This window comes from Thalassophryne amazonica, chromosome 1 (assembly GCF_902500255.1).
Source record: "Thalassophryne amazonica chromosome 1, fThaAma1.1, whole genome shotgun sequence".
Taxonomy (NCBI): Eukaryota; Metazoa; Chordata; class Actinopteri; order Batrachoidiformes; family Batrachoididae; genus Thalassophryne; species Thalassophryne amazonica.
In genome coordinates this window covers 39,888,769-39,908,415 of record NC_047103.1, presented here as the reverse complement: position 1 = coordinate 39,908,415, position 19,647 = coordinate 39,888,769, and the positions used below count along the sequence as shown (strand labels likewise).

The following is a 19,647-nucleotide window of genomic DNA, read 5'->3' as shown; positions in this document are numbered from 1 at the left end:
AGCATCTGTGTGGATGTTAAAATCGCCCACTATAATTATCTTATCTGAGCTAAGCACTAAGTCAGACAAAAGGTCTGAAAATTCACAGAGAAACTCACAGTAACGACCAGGTGGACGATAGATAATAACAAATAAAACTGGTTTTTGGGACTTCCAATTTGGATGGACAAGACTAAGAGTCAAGCTTTCAAATGAATTAAAGCTCTGTCTGGGTTTTTGATTAATTAATAAGCTGGAATGGAAGATTGCTGCTAATCCTCCGCCCCGGTCCGTGCTACGAGCATTCTGACAGTTAGTGTGACTCGGGGGTGTTGACTCATTTAAACTAACAGGTAACAGGTTTTTGTGCAAATATTTGCTCATTTTAAAATGGATGCCTGCAACACGTTTCAAAAAAGCTGGGACAGTGGTATGTTTATCACTGTGTTACATCGTCTTTATCACCTTCTAACAACACTCAATAAGTGTTTGGGAACTGAGGACACTACTTGTTGACGCTCTGTAGGTGGAATTCTTTTGCTTGATATACAACTTCAGTTGTTCAACAGTCCGGGGTCTCTGTTGTTGTAATTTGCACTTCATAATGCTCCACACATTTTCAATGGATGACAGGTCTGGACTGCAGGCAGGCCGATCTAGTACCTGCACTCTTTTACTATGAAGCCACGCTGTTGTAACATGTGCAGAATGTGGCTTGCTATTGTCTTGCTGAAATAAGCAGGGATGTCCCTGAAAAAGACGTTGCTTGGATGGCAGCATGTGTTGCTCCAAAACCTGGATGTACCTTTCAGCATTGATGGTGCCATCATAGATGTGTAAACTGCCCATGCCACTGGTAACAATCTGGATGGTCTTTTTCTGTCCATGATGTTGTGTGTTGGGGGGTTGTGGCTGGACATTTTGGTGTTCTTTTCTTTTCTTTGCTCTCCAGGTGGTATGAAAACTGATTTGTCTGTGGAGAAGGTGCTGGCTGAAGAGTCCTTCACCCTCATCAACGTTATGTGCAGCACCTGTGGATGGTGCTCACATGCAACCTTAAAGACTTTCAGCTGAAGCAGATAATTAGATGGCGTTCTGCATTTAAGCCATGTGTGATTCAAGCAGAATTGCCGGGAACTCGACCTTGTGGTGTTCGTTTGTGAGACGCTGAGGACCGCGCCTGGGTTTGACATCGTGCCTGTGAAGGAAGAAGGGTGAGGGACACATGCTGTCAGCACACATCAGAGGTGAATAATTGTTTGACTAATTGTTGATAGTAACTTGGTATTTTGTTACGCAGTATATTTGAATTGTGATGAGAATTGTGCAGCTCGCTTCTCACTGCCGTGGCGTGCGGACAACTGATCCTCCACCTATTGTGAGAAGCTGCTCATTTACATAAAGCTTAAATACAGACCTGAATGTGTTGCTGATAGTGTGTGCCTTTTGAAGGATATTGCTTGTAACTGCTGACTTACCTCACCTCTTCTATCCTTTGCAGAGAGTCGGTTTGTCGTGTCCACCTGGGGGGTGATTGGCGGTAAAAGTGAGTCCAGAAGCGCCGGGCCTCGATCCTTTTGGGCGCTGGAGAGCGTGCCAGCCTTCACTCCACCAGACTGACGCTGTTTTAGTTTGTACACGTTGTTATGCACCAAAGGGTGGAAGAAATAAATTGTTTTGTTATTGGAACCGCTTTCTGGTTATTTTAGTGCTGGGTTCCGTCAGACGCAGGTCCGCTCCTCAACCCGAGTCGACACATAACACATGATTTCCACAAACAATGTGAAACGTGAACTCATCAGACCACAGCACTCTTTTCCACTTTGTGTCTGTCCATTTCAAATGAGCTCGGGCCCAGAGAAGGCGGCGGCATTTCTGGATGTTGTTGATGTATGGCTTTTGCTTTGCATTGTAGAGTTTTAACTTGCAATTGCAGATGTAGTGACGAACTGTGTTAACTGACAATGGTTTTCTGAAGTGTTCCTGAGCCCATGCAGTAAGATCCTTTACACAATGATGACAGTTTTAATGCAGTGCCGCCTAAGGGATCGAAGGTCACGGGCATTCAATGTTGGTTTTCAGCCTTGCCGCTTACTTGTAGAAATTTCTCCAGATTCTCTGAATCTTCTGATTATATTGTGGACTGTAGATGATGGAATTCCTAAATTCCTTGCAATTAAACTTTGAAAAACATTGTTCTTAAACTGTTGGACTATTTTTTTCATGCAGTTGTTCACAAAGTGGTGATCCTCGCCCCATCTTTGCTTGTGAATGGCTGAGCCTTTTGGGGATGGTCCTTTTCTAACCAATCATGACACTCACCTGTTTCCAAACAGGTGTTCTTTGAGCATTCATCAACTTTCCCAGTCTTTTGTTGCCCCGTCCCAACTTATTTGAAATGTGTTGGAGGCATCCATTTCAAAATGAGCAAATATTTACACAAAAACAACAAAGTCTATCAGTCTGAACATTAAATTTCTTATCTTTGTGGTGTATTCAATTGAATATTGTTATGTGGGCCGCTGAAGAGGAGGTACTGCTGGCCCACCACCACCAGAGGGCGCCCTGCTTGGAGTGCGGGCTCCAAGCACGAGAGGGCGCCAGACCCAGAAGAAGTGACAGCTGTCACTCATCCTCTGCACCAGCTGTCACTCATTCATCATCATCATCATCACCATAAAGGCCGGACTGCAACTCCACCTCCTCACCGAGAAATCGACTACCGAAGAGGTAATTTTCTCTGCTGACTCATATCGTTGAGTGATAATCTGAACTTCTTTTGCAGCCGTTATCCTGTGGTGTTCGTCCTTATCTGTGGGATTGGCGTTTGGTGTGACAGCGACGGCTTCGCCTCACACCCCAAACCAGATAAGTGGTTTAAACAGGAGCTGCACGAGTGTGTGATTGGAGGTGGAGGTGCTCCCTCCTAACTGAGTGCAGACTGTGGATTACTGAGTGTGCGGACTCACACTCATTCATCTTGTCTTTGTTTTCTGCCAGCAGTACCAGGGTCGACAGCCGAAGACAGAGGCCACCTGGGGACTCAGGACTTGGCGGCTCCGGTGTTCTTCAGACCGTTGGTGGTGGAAGCCGTGTGGGACGCGGCTTCTCTCTCGTCGGGGGTCTTCTATCTTCGAGCCTGCCCACACGTCACCTGGTGTTAATTGACTTTACAAATTTTGTGTATTTAGTTGTGTGTTGTCACAACATTAAACTGTTACTTTTTGGCTTATTCATTGTCCGTTCATTTGCGCCCCCTGTTGTCCGTGCTACGACACCTTCCCAACAGGAATTCTCGGCCATTCATCATGGATTCCGAGGGGCGTCAACCCGAGCTTGAACGGCCAATGGAAGAGCCAGGAGCGCAGGCGTCAGCGGGAGGCGTGTTGAGTGAGCTGCAGCAGATCTTAACCGCCTTCACGGCTCGGCTAGATTTAGTGACCGAGCAGAATGTTCTCCTTAACCGGAGGGTGGAGGCTCTCACCGCCAGGGTGGAAGCGCACAATCAGGGCGCTGCTGGAGCCACTCCTCTTGCTGGTCCTGGGCCCGTAACAGACGTTCCACTGGTCGTTCAACGACCCCCCCCACCGTCCCCTGAAGCATACATAAGCCCTCCGGAACCGTACGGGGGCTGTGTTGAGACGTGCGCAGACTTCCTCATGCAGTGTTCGCTCATCTTTTCACAGCGTCCTGTCATGTACGAGTCAGACGCCAGCCGGGTGGCTTATGTTATTAATCTGCTTCGAGGAGAGGCACGCGCCTGGGCTACGGCGCTTTGGGAGCAGAATTCACGGCTCCTAACGTCTTATGCTGGGTTTGTATGGGAGTTCAAACAAGTGTTTGACCATCCCAACAGAGGCGAGACCGCTTCGAGCATGCTGCTGTCAATGAGACAGGGGCGCAGCCGAGTATGCAGGCGACTTCCGCATCGCGGCAGCGAGGTCCGGCTGAAATAATGTTGCGCTCCGCGCTGCCTTCGTAAATGGACTGTCTCCGGTCCTGAAGGAGCACCTGCTGGATAAGGAGGAACCGCGGGATTTTGACGGGCTTGTCGATTTGGTTATACGCTTAGACAATCGTTTAAATGAGCATCGTCGGGAGCAGGCCGGGGGGCGTGACCGGGCACGAGCCGTCCCTCCCCCTTCCGGTTCCGAAAAGGTGACGTCGTCCCCACGCTTCACTGCCAGAGAGCTCCGTGTGGCTACAGCTCCCCCTGCTGAGGAGGCTATGGACACGAGCAGGGCCAAAGTTAAGACAAACATTAGACAAAGGAGGCTGGCCCGCGAGGAGTGTTTTGTCTGCGGCTCTTGTGAGCACATGCAGAAGGACCGCCCCAAACGGTCAAACTACAACGCCCGTCCTTAGAAACTGGGCTAAGGGTGGGCCATAACACGCACGCGGGGAAACCCCGCAAATCTGCACGAATCCCAGTAACGATCCTTTGTGGGGATTTAACCCTTCACACCCCAGCACTGGTAGACACAGGGTCGGAAGGGAATCTGCTGGATAGCAGATGGGCAAAGGAAGTAGGGCCCCCCCTGGTGGCTCTGCCGGCACCATTGCAGGTGCGAGCACTAGATGGCACCCTGCTTCCGTTAATCACACATCAGACACAGCCTGTGACCTTGGTTGTGTCTGGAAATCACAGGGAGGAGATCGTGTTCGATGTAACACCTTCTACCTCCCGAGTGATTTTGGGATTTCCATGGATGGTGAAGCACAATCCCCGGATAGATTGGCCGTCCGGGGTTGTGACGCAGTGGAGCGAAACCTGCCACCGGGAGTGTTTAGGATCCTCGGTTCCTCCCGGCATGACGGCTAATGAGGAGGTTAAAGTCCCCCCCAATTTATCGGCGGTGCCAAAGGAATACCACGATCTTGCTGACGTCTTCAGCAAAGCTCTGGTGCTCACTCTTCCCCCGCACCGACCGTATGATTGTGCCATCGATTTGGTCCCGGGCGCTGAGTACCCGTCCAGTAGGTTGTACAACCTCTCACGTCCGGAACGCGAATCAATGGAGACCTACATCCGGGACTCTTTAGCTGCTGGGCTGATCTGGAACTCCACCTCCCCGATGGGTGCTGGTTTCTTTTTTGTGGGCAAAAAGGACGGCGGACTCCGTCCATGCATTGATTACAGAGGGCTGAACGAGATCACGGTTCGCAACCGATACCTGTTACCTCTGTTGGATTCAGTGTTCACGCCCCTGCATGGAGCCCAAATTTTCACAAAGTTGGATCTTAGAAACGCGTACCACCTGGTTCGGATCCGGAAGGGAGACGAATGGAAGACGGCATTTAACACCCCGTTAGGTCACTTTGAGTACCTGGTCATGCCGTTCGGCCTCACTAACGCCCCCGCGACGTTCCAAGCTTTGGTAAATGACGTCTTGCGGGACTTCCTGCATCGGTTCGTCTTCGTATATCTGGACGATATACTCATCTTTTCCCCGGACCCTGAGACCCATGTCCAGCATGTACGTCAGGTCCTACAGCGGTTGTTGGAGAACCGGCTGTTTGTGAAGGGCGAGAAGTGCGAGTTCCACCGCACTTCTTTGTCCTTCTTGGGGTTCATCATCTCCTCCAACTCCGTCGCCCCTGATCCGGCCAAGGTTGCGGCGGTGAGAGATTGGCCCCAACCAACAAGCCGCAGGAAATTGCAGCAGTTCCTCGGCTTTGCAACTTTCTACAGGAGGTTCATTAAAGGCTACAGTCAGGTAGTTAGCCCCCTGACTGCCCTGACCTCCACCAAGGTCCCCTTCACCTGGTCGGATCGGTGCGAAGCCGCGTTCCAGGAGTTGAAACGCCGGTTCTCGACTGCACCAGTTCTGGTGCAGCCTGATCCTGATCGCCAGTACATAGTGGAAGTGGACGCCTCTGACTCAGGGATAGGAGCTGTGCTGTCCCAGAGCGTGGAGGCTGATAAGGTTCTCCATCCTTGTGCCTATTTTTCCCGCAGGTTGACCCCAGCTGAACGGAACTATGACGTCGGCAATCGGGAGCTCCTCGCGGTGAAGGAGGCTCTTGAAGAGTGGAGACACCTGCTGGAGGGGGCGTCGTTGCCTTTCATGGTTTTCACGGACCATCGGAACCTGGAGTACATCCGGACCGCCAAGCGGCTGAACCCCAGGCAAGCCCGCTGGTCTCTGTTCTTCGGGCGCTTTGACTTCCAGATCACGTACCGCCCCGGGACCAAAAAACAAAAATCGGCTGCATTGTCCCGGGTGCACGAAGAAGAAGCCAAGGCGGGGCTGTCGAACCCCACCGAGACCATCATCCCCGAGTCCACTGTCGTGGCCTCCCTCACCTGGGACGTGGAGAAGACCGTCCGGGAGGCCCTGGCAAGGATCCCGGACCCGGGGACCGGCCCCAAGAACAGAATGTACGTCCCACCAGAGGCAAGAGCTGCCGTATTGGACTTCTGTCACGGGTCCAAGCTCTCCTGTCATCCCGGAGTGCGTAGGACCGTGGCAGTGGTTCAGCAGCGCTTCTGGTAGGCGTCCCTGGAAACCGACGTTCGAGACTACGTCCAGGCCTGTACCATCTGCGCCAGGGGCAAGGCAGACCATCGGAGGACCTCGGGACTCCTCCAACCCCTGCCGGTGCCTCACCGCCCCTGGTCTCACATCGGCCTGGACTTCATCACGGGCCTCCCGCCGTCCCAGGGCAACACCATCATTCTCACGATAGTGGACCGGTTCTCCAAGGCGGCCCACTTCGTGGCCCTCCCGAAGCTCCCGACGGCCCAGGAGACGGTAGACCTCCTGGTCCACCACGTCATGCGGCTGCATGGGATACCATCGGACATTGTATCAGATCGTGGTCCCCAGTTCTCTTCGCAGGTTTGGAAGAGTGCCTGGATCGAGTATGCCCATAACAGCCAAGTCTCGTCTGCTACCGGCCTCTCCCCTTTTGAGGCATGTTTGGGGTACCAGCCCCCATTGTTCCTGCTGGTGGAGGGAGAGGTCGGTGTGCCCTCGGTCCAGGCCCACCTCAGGAGGTGCCGCCGGGTGTGGCGGACCGTCCACTCTGCCCTGTTAAAGGCCCGGACGAGGGCCAAGACCCATGCGGACCGCCGGCGTTCCCCGGCCCCCACATACCAGCCCGGGCAGGAGGTGTGGCTCTCGACTAAGGACATCCCTCTCTGTGTGGACTCCCCAAAACTGAAGGACAGATTCATTGGACACTTTAGAATCCTCAAGATCATCAACCCGGCCGCAGTGAAGCTCCAACTCCCAGCTTCACTGAGGATCCACCCTGTGTTTCATGTGTCCCGTCTCAAACCACACCACACCTCGCCCCTCTGTGCTCCGGGACCTACGCCGCCTCCTGCCCGGCTCATTGACGGGGAGCCTGCTTGGACAGTCCGCAGGCTCCTGGACGTCCGTCGTAAGGGCTGGGGGTTCCAATATCTGGTGGACTGGGAGGGGTATGGACCTGAAGAACGCTCCTGGGTGAAGAGGAGCTTCATCCTGGACCCGGCCCTCCTGGCCGATTTTTACAAGAGACATCCGGACAAGCCTGGTCGGACGCCAGGAGGCGCCCGTTGACGGGGGGGATCCTGTTATGTGGGCTGCTGAAGAGGAGGTACTGCTGGCCCACCACCACCAGAGGGCGCCCTGCTTGGAGTGCGGGCTCCAAGCACGAGAGGGCGCCAGACCCAGAAGAAGTGACAGCTGTCACTCATCCTCTGCACCAGCTGTCACTCATTCATCATCATCATCATCACCATAAAGGCCGGACTGCAACTCCACCTCCTCGCCGAGAAATCGACTACCGAAGAGGTAATTTTCTCTGCTGACTCATATCGTTGAGTGATAATCTGAACTTCTTTTGCAGCCGTTATCCTGTGGTGTTCGTCCTTATCTGTGGGATTGGCGTTTGGTGTGACAGCGACGGCTTCTCCTCACACCCCAAACCAGATAAGTGGTTTAAACAGGAGCTGCACAAGTGTGTGATTGGAGGTGGAGGTGCTCCTTCCTAACTGAGTGCAGACTGTGGATTACTGAGTGTGCGGACTCACACTCATTCATCTTGTCTTTGTTTTCTGCCAGCAGTACCAGGGTCGACAGCCGAAGACAGAGGCCACCTGGGGACTCGGGACTTGGCGGCTCCGGTGTTCTTCAGACCGTTGGTGGTGGAAGCCGTGTGGGACGCGGCTTCTCTCTCGTCGGGGGTCTTCTATCTTCGAGCCTGCCCACACGTCACCTGGTGTTAACTGACTTTACAAATTTTGTGTATTTAGTTGTGTGTTGTCACAACATTAAATTGTTACTTTTTGGCTTATTCATTGTCCGTTCATTTGCGCCCCCTGTTGTGGGTCAGTCCTATGACACCTTCCCAACAAATATAGGTTGAAGAGGATTTTCAATCATTGTATTCTGTTTTTATTTAAATTTTACACAATGTCCCAACTTCACTGGAATTGGGGTTGTACATTGTGGTGATGTACAGAAGCAAAACTACAGAAACTATGTGGCTGTGCTGACTGAAAAACACCCATCTTTCCAACAGCATGCATTCAGTCCAAGTTTTCAGTTAAAACTTTGCTCCAATGGTTTTCTGGAGCAAACAACATTACTTTGTTTTTTTTTGGTCAATGAATATTTTTATTGAGCTTATTCACCAAACACAGCAAGACCACAAACTTCTAGTATTTATTTTTACAGTGTAACAGAAGTATTTACAGAGATTTCAAATCAGATCTGTGGTCTGTCATTCCCACAAGAGGACTCTCAGTCAGTCCTCTAAATAGATATGAAGCACTTCACGAACATGTGATTGAAAGAGTTTGCCAAAGTAAAATAAACTCGAAAGGCTTTGATTTTATAAAAGACAGATTCTGCAGTCAAAGCTTTCCAGGTGCCAATAACACAGCCTCTGCTTACATCAGCACTCTACAATGTGTGTGATTGTGTCTGCTCAGGTGTGCCTGACCATGTTTGTGTGTAAAGGGCAGTTCTCTCAAAGCCTGACATAAAAATCCCCAACAAAATCAATTCAGCTAATGCAATTGATCACTTGAACAGCATGAACAAACAAACGGTTGCAGACAGGGTTCTGGTTGATTCATAAAGGTATCCAATGATGACGAAGATTTGAACACTGTTATTTTTCAAAAGTTGCACATGCTGCGTCATTCAGCAGCATGACTTCCACACCCCACAACCACCTCCAACTGAGTGGCTGCCAGGTTAAACAGTGACAGAAAAAGCCATGACAACACGATTCTTCAAAGTGGCTCAGGCCCAAATTTCACAATGTTTGCACAAGTGTCCTCATAAACTTGTTCAGCTTCTATTTCCTCAAAGGGCCACAGGATTTAAACAATGTTTGGCCCGTCACAGACCTCCACGTGTGTGTTCCACTCACATTCACAACGCAACGTCAGCCTTCTTTGATTCTTTTATTTCTGAGGAACAGTGTTAATTTCGTTGATGAAATTTTTTTTTCGTCATAAATATATTTTTGCAGACGAAAACTGAATGAAAATGAAAATAAAACTCTTTTTTTGAGACGATAACTATAACTAAATGAATTTATATTCACGTCAACGAAAAAAAGACGAGACGGAAATCCAATCAGTAGACAGTTAAGATGGGAGAAACGGCAAAACAACCACTCAACAGATAGAAGAGGTGGGAGCAGACGAGAGGAGAACCAATCAGAGCTTAGTTTATTAACCAGTAACAGGAAGTAAGCCACTGTTTCGACCGCACATGGGAAGACAACGGAGGTAGTTGAAGAGAGTCAAGAGACTATGAGAAAACGAGACACGAAAGAAAAAGTGACAAACTGTCCACGGCCGGCAGAAAAAGAAGGAAAGATTTATGGGCCCATTTCATATTCGACAACAAAGAGAACAAGACAAAGTGTAAAGCATGCGAAGCAGTAATCCGCGGCAAGAACATGACAAATCTAAAGAGACATCTACAGAACAACCACCTCGAGATATTCTCAAAGGTAAAATTGCTAAGGCATTATATATATAATTGTATATTGACTACAGTGTGCTCACATATTAGTAATAAATGTGATGAACTGAAATGTACTGTCTGGTGGGCTGGTAAATATCCGCATCACCGTGGTCACGTTGGGTTATGCTAACATGTGAACATGTTAATTTGTGTAAAATACAAGTGAAAAACACTGATTAACTGTATATATTTTTACAATGATAATGCATGAACAAGCTATCATTATTTACACACTGACCCAGCATAAAATTATGTCACGTCATCTAACTTGCTTTGAAGAAAATACATTTTTAACTGTAATGTTAAAATGAAAGCACAAGTCTTAACTTTTTTCTTTTTTATTACCCCACAGTGGTGATTGATTTAGTCAACAAAAATTGCTTCCAATTTTAGTCTACTAAAATTAGACTAAAATTAATCCAAATTGAATGACTCAAACTAGACTAAAATTTAAAAGAATTTTAGTTAAAAGACTAAGACTAAAACTAAATTAAAATTTCTTGTCAAAATTAACACTGCTGAGGAACCAGATCTGAAATTCTGCCAAGCTTTCAAACCACTTCCCCTAATTTACATTTTCCAGCCCTGCAGATTTCTTTGATGGTTATGTGGAAACAAAACCAGATTCTATTTTTTATACATAACATTAATATTATACAAAACATAATAATTTCATATATATATATATCCATCCAGTTTCCATCCATTTTCTTCCGCTTTATCCGGAGTCGGGTCGCGGGGGCAGCAGCTCAAGCAAAGCCGCCCAGACCTCCCGATCCACACACACCTCCCCCAGCTCCTCCGGGGGAACCCCAAGGTGTTCCCAAGCCAGCCGAGAGATGTAGTCCCTCCAGTGTGTCCTGGGTCTTCCCCGGGGCGTCCTCCCAATGGGACGTGCCCGGAACACCTCTCCAGCAAGGCGTCCAGGGGGCATCCGGAAAAGATGCCCGAGCCACCTCAACTGACTCCTTTCGACGTGGATATATATATATATATATATATATATATATATATATATATATATATATATATTTTAACTATATGGATTTGAATGACGTGCGATTACACCAATCATGCTTGAACCCTCGTGCGCATGCGTGAGTTTTTTCACGCGTGTCGGTGACGTCATTTCCCTGTGGGCAGGCCTTGAGTGAGATGTGGTTCAGCCCTCTCGGCTGAATTCCTTTGTTTCACACGCTGCTCGAGACGGCGCGCGTTGCTTTATCAAAATTTTTTCTGGACCTGTGAGGAATATCTGAGTGGACACTATTCGAGAAATTTAGCTGGTTTTCGGTGAAAAGTTTAACGGCTGATGAGAGATTATGGGGTGTTTCTGTCGCTGTAAGGACTTCCCACGGAGCAGGATGTCGCGCAGCACTTCCAGGCGCCGTCGTCAGCCTGTTTCGACCTGAAAACATCCTAATTTAAGGCTTAATTCACCCAGGACGTCGTGAGAGAACAGAGAAGATTCAGAAGAGGCCGGCATGAGGACTTTATGCGGACATTCCACTGTTTAAGGACATTTTGTAATGAAAGACGTGCGCGCAAATTCGCCGAGTCATCTGTGTGCGCCGCGACAGGAAAAACACCTCCGTGTTGAAAACCATTTGTAAAATTCAGGCGGCTTTTGATGGCTTTCAACAAGTGAGTAACTGAGAAATTGTTTAACAGCTTGGGCATGTTCCAACTTGCCCGTTAAGGTTTCCAACGGTGGTGTTTTTCTTGTCGCGACCCCCCGTGGTCGGGTCCGGCCCGACGTGCGACTCTGCCCGCACGTTCTTTCATTACAAAATGTCCGTTAACAATGGAATGTCCGAATAAACTCCTCATGCCGACTTCCTCTGAAAGTTCTCTGTTCTCTGACGACTTACTGGGTCAACAGAGCCTGAAATGTGGACGTTTTCAACTTGAAACAGCGAGACGCTGCCGCCTCGAAGCGCAGATCGCCGTCAGGTGCTGTGGGCCGTCCTTAAAGCGACACTACCAGATCAAAATCTCTCATCAGCCGTTAAACGTTTTACCGAAAACCAGCTGAATTTATCGAATGGTGTCCACTCAGTTGTGCCTTACAGTTTTGAAAACATTTTGATCAAAGCAGCAGTCTCTGAGCCATTCCTAAACAATGAAAAAACGACGAGAGGGTGGGCGACTCCTCACTCAAAGACTGCCCACAGGCGAATGACGTAACCGACAGGCGTGAAAAAACTCTCGCATGCCCACGAGGGTTCAAGCATGTCTGATGTAATCACACGTGATTCAAATGCATATGGTTTTTGAAAAAAATAATAAGGTCGGATACTTTTCTAACAGACCTCGTATATATATATACACACACACACACCCATAATGTAAGCAGTTACAAGCTTAATTTAATCACATTTATAACATGGTCAGTGAGAATTCCATGTCTAACTGGAGTGCATTATTTTCGTGTATACGCACACGTAGTTTGGCGAGTTAAGTCACTGTAATATCACTCCACTCTGGTCGTCACCATAGCAACGTGCAAATCAGTTGGCGCAGATCAACTGTGTTTTGACAGGTGAATGACAGAAATGCGATAAAACATGGATTTCCACGTGAATTTTAATATTTTTGGCCAAAATAAAATGTTTGAGGAATGGGAAGAAGAGGAGAGCAAACGAGAAGAACAGCAACAGCATTGGCATAAAGATTTAACATCGGACGAATTGGACAAGATTGAAGACGGGAAAGAACAAGAGAACGGTTGCCAAGGATGAAACTATCTTGAGACTGGCATAAAATACTGCCAAATACTTAAACTTTTTTATCAAGTTCTGTTAACTTAAATAAATATTTGTGTGTTAGCTCACTGTGTGGGACCATGGTATAAGCGGATTAAACAACTTGAAGCCGTGCATTATACAGTCTGAATGCACTTCGCGAAGTAACACCACTCCGCTTCACGTCGTGGTGTTTTAGAATCTGCATCGTGTATTCAAACCATATAATGCACGGCTTCAAGTTGTTTAATCCTTACATATAATTTAAAAAACCTCAAACCATGAGGCACGCAGACCAGAAAATATAATGCACTCAGATTGTCTGTGTCTTGACTCTTTAAGATTTCCCAACTTCTCTCCTTTTTTAATTTATTAATTTATTTTTAAAATGTAGCAGCGCTATTAAATTCCATTTAACAACTTTTGGCAATTTATTTTTATTTATTTATTTTCTTCTATTGTTTTTTCATTACTGTAATTTACAAAAACAGACTGATTAATTTGGTAAAGGGGTGGAGGATGGCCCAACTCAAAGTTTCACACAAGCTTAAGATGGTTCACTTAAGTTTTAAAGTTTTATCAACTTTTTAAAGATGGGCTAGCTTAAATATAATTCATATTTTTTCTGTTAAAATATAATAAAAACATTTATTTCCCACTCTCCTTATGAGTTTTTGATCATTAATAAACTGATAAAATAAAAAATGATAAAGAACACATCTGATTGGTTAGAAATTTTATGATGTATGCCTATGGCGACCAAGCTCCCACTTTAATGTATTTATATTGAATTCTAAGTGCAAGTGAGAAAAAGTAGGACAGCGTTTTAGAGAAATTGGGGGTGTTTTGCATCGCTCCCGTCTGCACTAACGAGGGATACAGAAGAAAGAATGTTAGCTATGACTGGCTACCGCTGAAAAATAAGGAAAGGCTCAGGCAGTGGCTAACTGCAATGAAACTAAAGGACCCACCTGTTAACAGGCTACCATTTTGAGCAGGACTGCTATGAAAGAGATTTTCTTTGTTTTGTACTTTTTCTGGATTGTGGTGGATAGTAATAGAGTGGTAATAGAGTAAATTGCCTGTCAATAACCCAAAACAAAATTGCATCATGTGATTCAAGATATTCCAAATTATGATCATTTTTGCCTTCTGACTCCTTTAAGTTGTTGTAATTTCATTTTAGACTTACGTGACACAATATTCAACAAAATTAAGATAGCTAAGATTAATGTGTGTGGTTACATTTTTGATACATCACCAAGAAACAAACATATTGGTGATATCGGCAATCAATAAGGAACCTCATCTTGCGAAAACCGGTTAACCAATCTGCACCTGAGTGTACTCGGCGGGGTCAAATAACAGGCCCCTGGCAGAACAATATGAAGCACTTCTGAAAAAAGGTTAAGAAGAAACAGGGGAGCACTCCATCACTTGAACACGATTTGAGAATGAGAAGAATTGTAGGTAGAGTTCACTTCATCCTGAGAGTCTGGTCAACTCTTTTAGGTGTTGCTTTTAATAAGGATAATTTTAATGTTTTCTGGCATAAGAAGTACTTACTCTGGCATCGCCGTTGGCAGGTCTGGTCCCGTGGCTGAACGCTTGTGCTGGGTCTTTGTGGTAGACCTTCAGGCAGGAGTGGTCTGTGATGTTCCTGTAGGGGGAAGAGGTGTCCGGTGGTAAAAACGAAGCCCAAACATCACCATCAGACATCGGCCGATCCTGGCGCAGCCTGGATCGCCTCAGCAGCCAAGCCAAAGGTACGTAACCCGACAGAGGCTCTGAGGGCTCTCTGTTAACTGACATTTCTGACAAGTCTATAAAACACACGCTTTTACTCTGGAGAAAACGTGGCTCAACGAGCTGATCCTTTCCTTCTTTGCAGGTCTCAAATGTGCACTCTTTATACCTGTACCAGCCATAAAGGAATCATGAGGCAATTTTTTACAGCCCTGATAAAGCATTAGTCACAAAGTACACACTGCACCAGGGCAGGGTAGGGAAAAGCTACTCAGGGCTTCACAATATACATATATATTTCATAAACACAAGGAGGTAAAGTCATCTGTGCCTCTGGGTTGGGGCTTGATGGGGCAATAGCCCCCACATTAATTCCAAGAGAAAACTGACATTTGCCATTCAAAATCCCATTTCTAGCTTTAGTTTCTTAGATTTCTGACCTATCAAGTCCTTATATTCATAGCTGACATAAAATTATGCACAGCACCAGGACCAGCTGTGCGAGTTCATGGCCTTCACAGAGCACACAATGTAATTACAACTTTTTAAATTATTCCATTTGCCTTGGTATGCTAGCATGATCACACTGTAATTTGAACAGCACGTCTGTTTGTTTTCCTACTACTCTCAGGTCCTTTGGCAGAGTCCACAAAATGTGGTACGTGAAAGAATATCAACACCGGAATTATCCTTAAAGGGTTTATTTGGGCAAAGTTTAAAGTCATTACAGTCAAAGATCAAAAATCTAGATTTTTTTCTCTCTGATGTCCACCAAACATGGCACACATGGTGGCCATTCCCTTGGCCTTCACTAGCCAACATTAAGACCTTGTTCAGACTGCTAGTAAATATCTAATCCATGTGCATATCCAATATGAATCTGATCTCATGTTGCTAATCTGAACAACCAAAAGTCGCATGAAATACGTTTTTCCAAATCCATTTCAATCCTCATTTATAGGTCATTTGAAATGCAATTTGAATAGCATATTTTGCAAATCTGTTTTGGTCTATAAGCTTAGAACAGATTCTGGGTGTGTTGTTACGCTTGTAATCCTCCACACCAAGTAAAGCTCCCCCTGTGAAACTTATAAATGTGAGAGCACCCCCCCCCCCACCCCCACATACACACATACAAAAGCCCACACTAACCTATTAAAAACACCTCAATCATTCCATATCATTACTGCCTTTTATTCTACATGATTCCACATTGTCTTCTAGCTGTGACCATGTTTTTGAAGCAAGTTAGGGCACAATCACTTTTTGAATATACACATGAATGTGCAGCTGTCACCCATCAGCATCACAAATAAGTATATAAAATACTTATAAAGTCACAAACTCTTATACTCTAATACTTATAAACTCACAACCAACTGAGATTGTATTCATCAGATCACCAAATGAGTAAAGTTACAGCATGTCAACTGCCGGGTGACGCTGACAGCAGTTGTGTGACTGTTTCCATGTGTGGCGGCATTACTACAGCAACCGATGTGGGTAAACGTCAAATGTGGCTTGTTATGAGGCACAGAAACGGAATCCCATCACTTGCTAAATACAATGTGGACAGTCAATCAATGACACCATATTTGAACCAGATATGCAATAAATCCTGACTGAACTGGAAAACTGAACAAAGCCTAAGCTACCTGAATGCTGGATCATGCACACAGAATCCAGGACAACTGCAAAGCACACAATCTGATTCCTCACTGAGTTTCTTAAATGCTGGACTTAGCAATTATTTTTGTAGATTGTATTGATCTGTCTGTAAATTTTCCTAGTATTTTCCAAATATGCATTGTGTCCTGAAGGATAAAACTTGTGAGTTTTAAACAATTACTGTTTTTTGTGTATTGTGCGTTTGTTTGTGTGACCTAACACCTGTGTATGCAACACTTGAAATTTACATTAAAATGCATAGTTGCATGTTTGCTACAAATTTTGTCATTTTCCCCACCAACAAATACTTATGATTCCCACCAACACACTCTGGAGATGTCACCGTGCTTTTGTTTAGACACACAGAACCTGTTGTATTTTTGAAAAGACGTGCTGCGAATACCAAACTGCAAAGGTACAAAGTACACAATGTGTGTGTGTGCGCTTGTAAATGACCTGATCGACACAATACTTGGGAAACAGGCTCCTCAAAAACATTAAAATGCCTGAAAGTGTAAAAAAAAGGCCATGTCATCAGAGTAAAACTTTCACTGGTGAACAGAGAACAGAAGGTAGGAAAACTCAGGAAACTCTCGCATTTAACTTAATTTTTTTTTGGATGAACATTTTGTATAGCGACGTCCATCTCTGAATGACTTTCTTCCTGTTATTTTATTAACATGAGGGGAAAAGGAAGGGAAAAGCTTTCCTGGCCTGTGACAGGAGCAAAGAAAGGAAGTACTAAGGGAGGAGAAAGGAAAAGACCTTCAGGGCAGACTTTAACTTTGGAACATTTTGGAACATTTTGAACCTTGCAACAAGAGGTCACCATGCTTGTTTATATGTCCACAAACTGGTGTCTTTACCTGACATCGGTGAGCTCGTAGTACATATTCCTCATGTCATCTTTGACGTATACGGCTACACTGGGGGACTCCAGCATCTTCATGGTGAGCTGCTGCGGGAAGGCACTAACAAACAGAGCTCTGACCGTATCGATGCCTGTGATCTCATTGGGCATGCGGATCTGTTTGGTCTCGTCCCCGTACTGTAGGTACAGCACACCTGTGACAAAGTAGCAAAACAGAGTGATGAGCGGGTGATCCATTTCTAGCCATCAAAATCTTTCTTTTCTAAGAGATATCAACATTTATACCAGAAACTATGCCATAGTCACTGAGGAGATTCATCTGAAAACCCTCATTTTCATGTGGAGAAGAAATGATGCGTTTCTGTGCCTGTCGCTTTCAATGAAAATGAGCGGGTGAAAGCCACGCCCCCGCTCCTTTCAAACAAAGGCCATCTCTCCATCTTTCTCAGGAAAGTAAAGAAGAACACTTCACCAGAAAGTGATGTTTCCCCCCCCCTACAGAGTGTCATGTGACCACCAATGGTAGCCTACTGTATGTTGAGGGCAGCCTTTCTCAAAGAGCGGTCCACAAACCACTGGTGGACTGTGAGTGGCCCCTGGTGGCCTGTGTGTATATTGGTAAAATATCACATTTTCAATGAATTTCACATTCTGACCAAAAACTGTTTAAAGTCTAATAGATAGTGTCATATATGTGTTATTTCCATTATTAACTCAACTCGTATGTAAATTATTAATATTTTTGGATATTTGGGGAGCTAGGTGGTATGTGTGATTTTTTATATTGGTTAAGTGGTCCTTAGTGTGGATTAGGGGGCTTGGGGGATTTTTGTGTTTGGTTAAGATTAGACTTAGTTATAGTTAAGACTAGGTTAAATTTAGATTACATTTAGCGTGAGATTAAGTTAGGGTTAAAGCTACAGTTAGGTTAGAGTTAGGATTAGGCTGACGGTAAAAGTATGTAAAGATTAGGTTGTGGATATGAAGAGACTAAAAATAGGACAAAATTAAGGTTCGGTCAAGGTTAGTATTAAGTGAAAGATGGGCAAAAGTTTGGGCTAGGCTTAGGTTAAAGTTAGCCTCAAGTGAAGGTTGGGCTGAAGTTACAAATACTCATAGAATCACAGATACTCCTAGAATAATATGACATGAGGATCCCTTTTTTATTCTTTGTTTTAGTATATGTGTCTTAGTGTAATGTGAATAAATCACAATAACAGTTACGACAAAAAAATTTAACTCCCCTACTGATGCCACTGTACACATACAGAAGACTATTGCAACTGAAGAGCTGCCACAAATGCAATGTTGCAAATGTTTTCTGGGGAATCTCTGTTCTGTTTTCTTTGATAAAACAAAGGCTTTTAGATGCTTTCTGAAAATCTAAACAGGCTGACAGAGGATGATTTTAAAGTTTATTAACAGCTATGAATTTGCTCAGTAAACGATGTCCAAGATTTAGTTTTAGCATTTTTGCCCTGATTGTCTGCAGACTCAGAATAATGAGAGGAAAACAGAATCACGGTGAAAAGTCTTTGATAAAAAGTTGCATCTGTCAGCTGCCTGTTGCAGTTTATGTGAGCCTCAAACAACTTCCAACATGTTGAATGATTGCAGAAATAATGACTTTCCCTACGCCAAGCCTGTCCTGAGAAACCACTGTCGACAGCCTGGACTCTCCCCAATGTCAAGTATTTATTGCTCTGTGTTAAAGTACATTTTTATCAGCCATCTGGCTTTACAGAACCAAAAAACTCTGAGAATCAAATCAACATCATGATACCCATTCCAACTAATGTGCTATTCATAAAACCAAACTGTGGAAGGTGCTCGTCTGCACTCATGCTCGTTTGTCAGTTCTGAAATAGGTGCCACTACCTGACACGTTATGCATTCACCATTTGTGGGCTGGGAAGTCTTTCATTTCAATACAAGCTAGGGTTGTGAATGAAATTAGAATGGGCCAATTTATTGGTTGCTGGATAAAATCGCCTGATATGAGCCTTTCACAGACACATCAGTATCGACATGTACCTTTTCTGATATCATATCTTTTATTTTACATAATAAATGATGCACAAATTGCTTTGGCTGTTGGAAATACTGTCAATACATAGGTGTGTCCAGTGAAACATGCTCTGACTGCACTGCTCTCAGCACTCCAGGGGAAGCACTGGTCGCGTCACTGATGTATTAGGAATTCTGAGCCGTGTCTTCGCGGTAAGTAAGCAGTTTGTGAAATGTATACTGTGAAGTTAACAATAAACACTGACAGTATCATTTCCCCCTTTCAATATATTGGGATGTCCCAAACAAGTTGTTCCCCCAATCCCAATCAAAGTAATCTAATACTGAGTACCTGCCAGTAACTAGTGTTGAAATGATGTTTGTATTTTCCTCAATAATTCACTTGCATAGGGCACATTGCCAGCAAATTAAAGTCAACCCAATGTAGTATATGCTTGGCAATGCATTAAGGAGGAAAACGCCCTGCAATCCAAGCTGCTCCCTAATTTTTTGGTTTTAGCAAAATAAAGTAAATACACTTTTTAAATAAGCAATGATTATTTTCTGAATTCTTTTTCTAGATATTTGGTTTTTGTTTTAAATCCATTCATTTCTGTTCAGTTAAGGGTGTCAACAAGACTGTGTGTATTTTAAA

At 45.2% G+C, this 19,647-nt stretch overlaps 1 protein-coding gene across 1 annotated transcript in view; it reads right to left on the bottom strand.

Moving 5' to 3' along the window:
• The window catches only part of si:ch211-285f17.1 (sickle tail protein homolog), a 212,631-nt gene that overhangs the window by 89,783 nt on the left and 103,201 nt on the right, over nucleotides 1-19,647 (bottom strand). The window contains exons 4-5 of the mRNA XM_034168413.1: nucleotides 16,981-17,179; nucleotides 14,267-14,360 (exon numbers count right to left, since the gene is read on the bottom strand). Of these exons, the coding sequence (XP_034024304.1) occupies nucleotides 14,267-14,360; nucleotides 16,981-17,179 (293 nt within the window). The remainder of the gene's footprint in view (nucleotides 1-14,266; nucleotides 14,361-16,980; nucleotides 17,180-19,647) is intronic.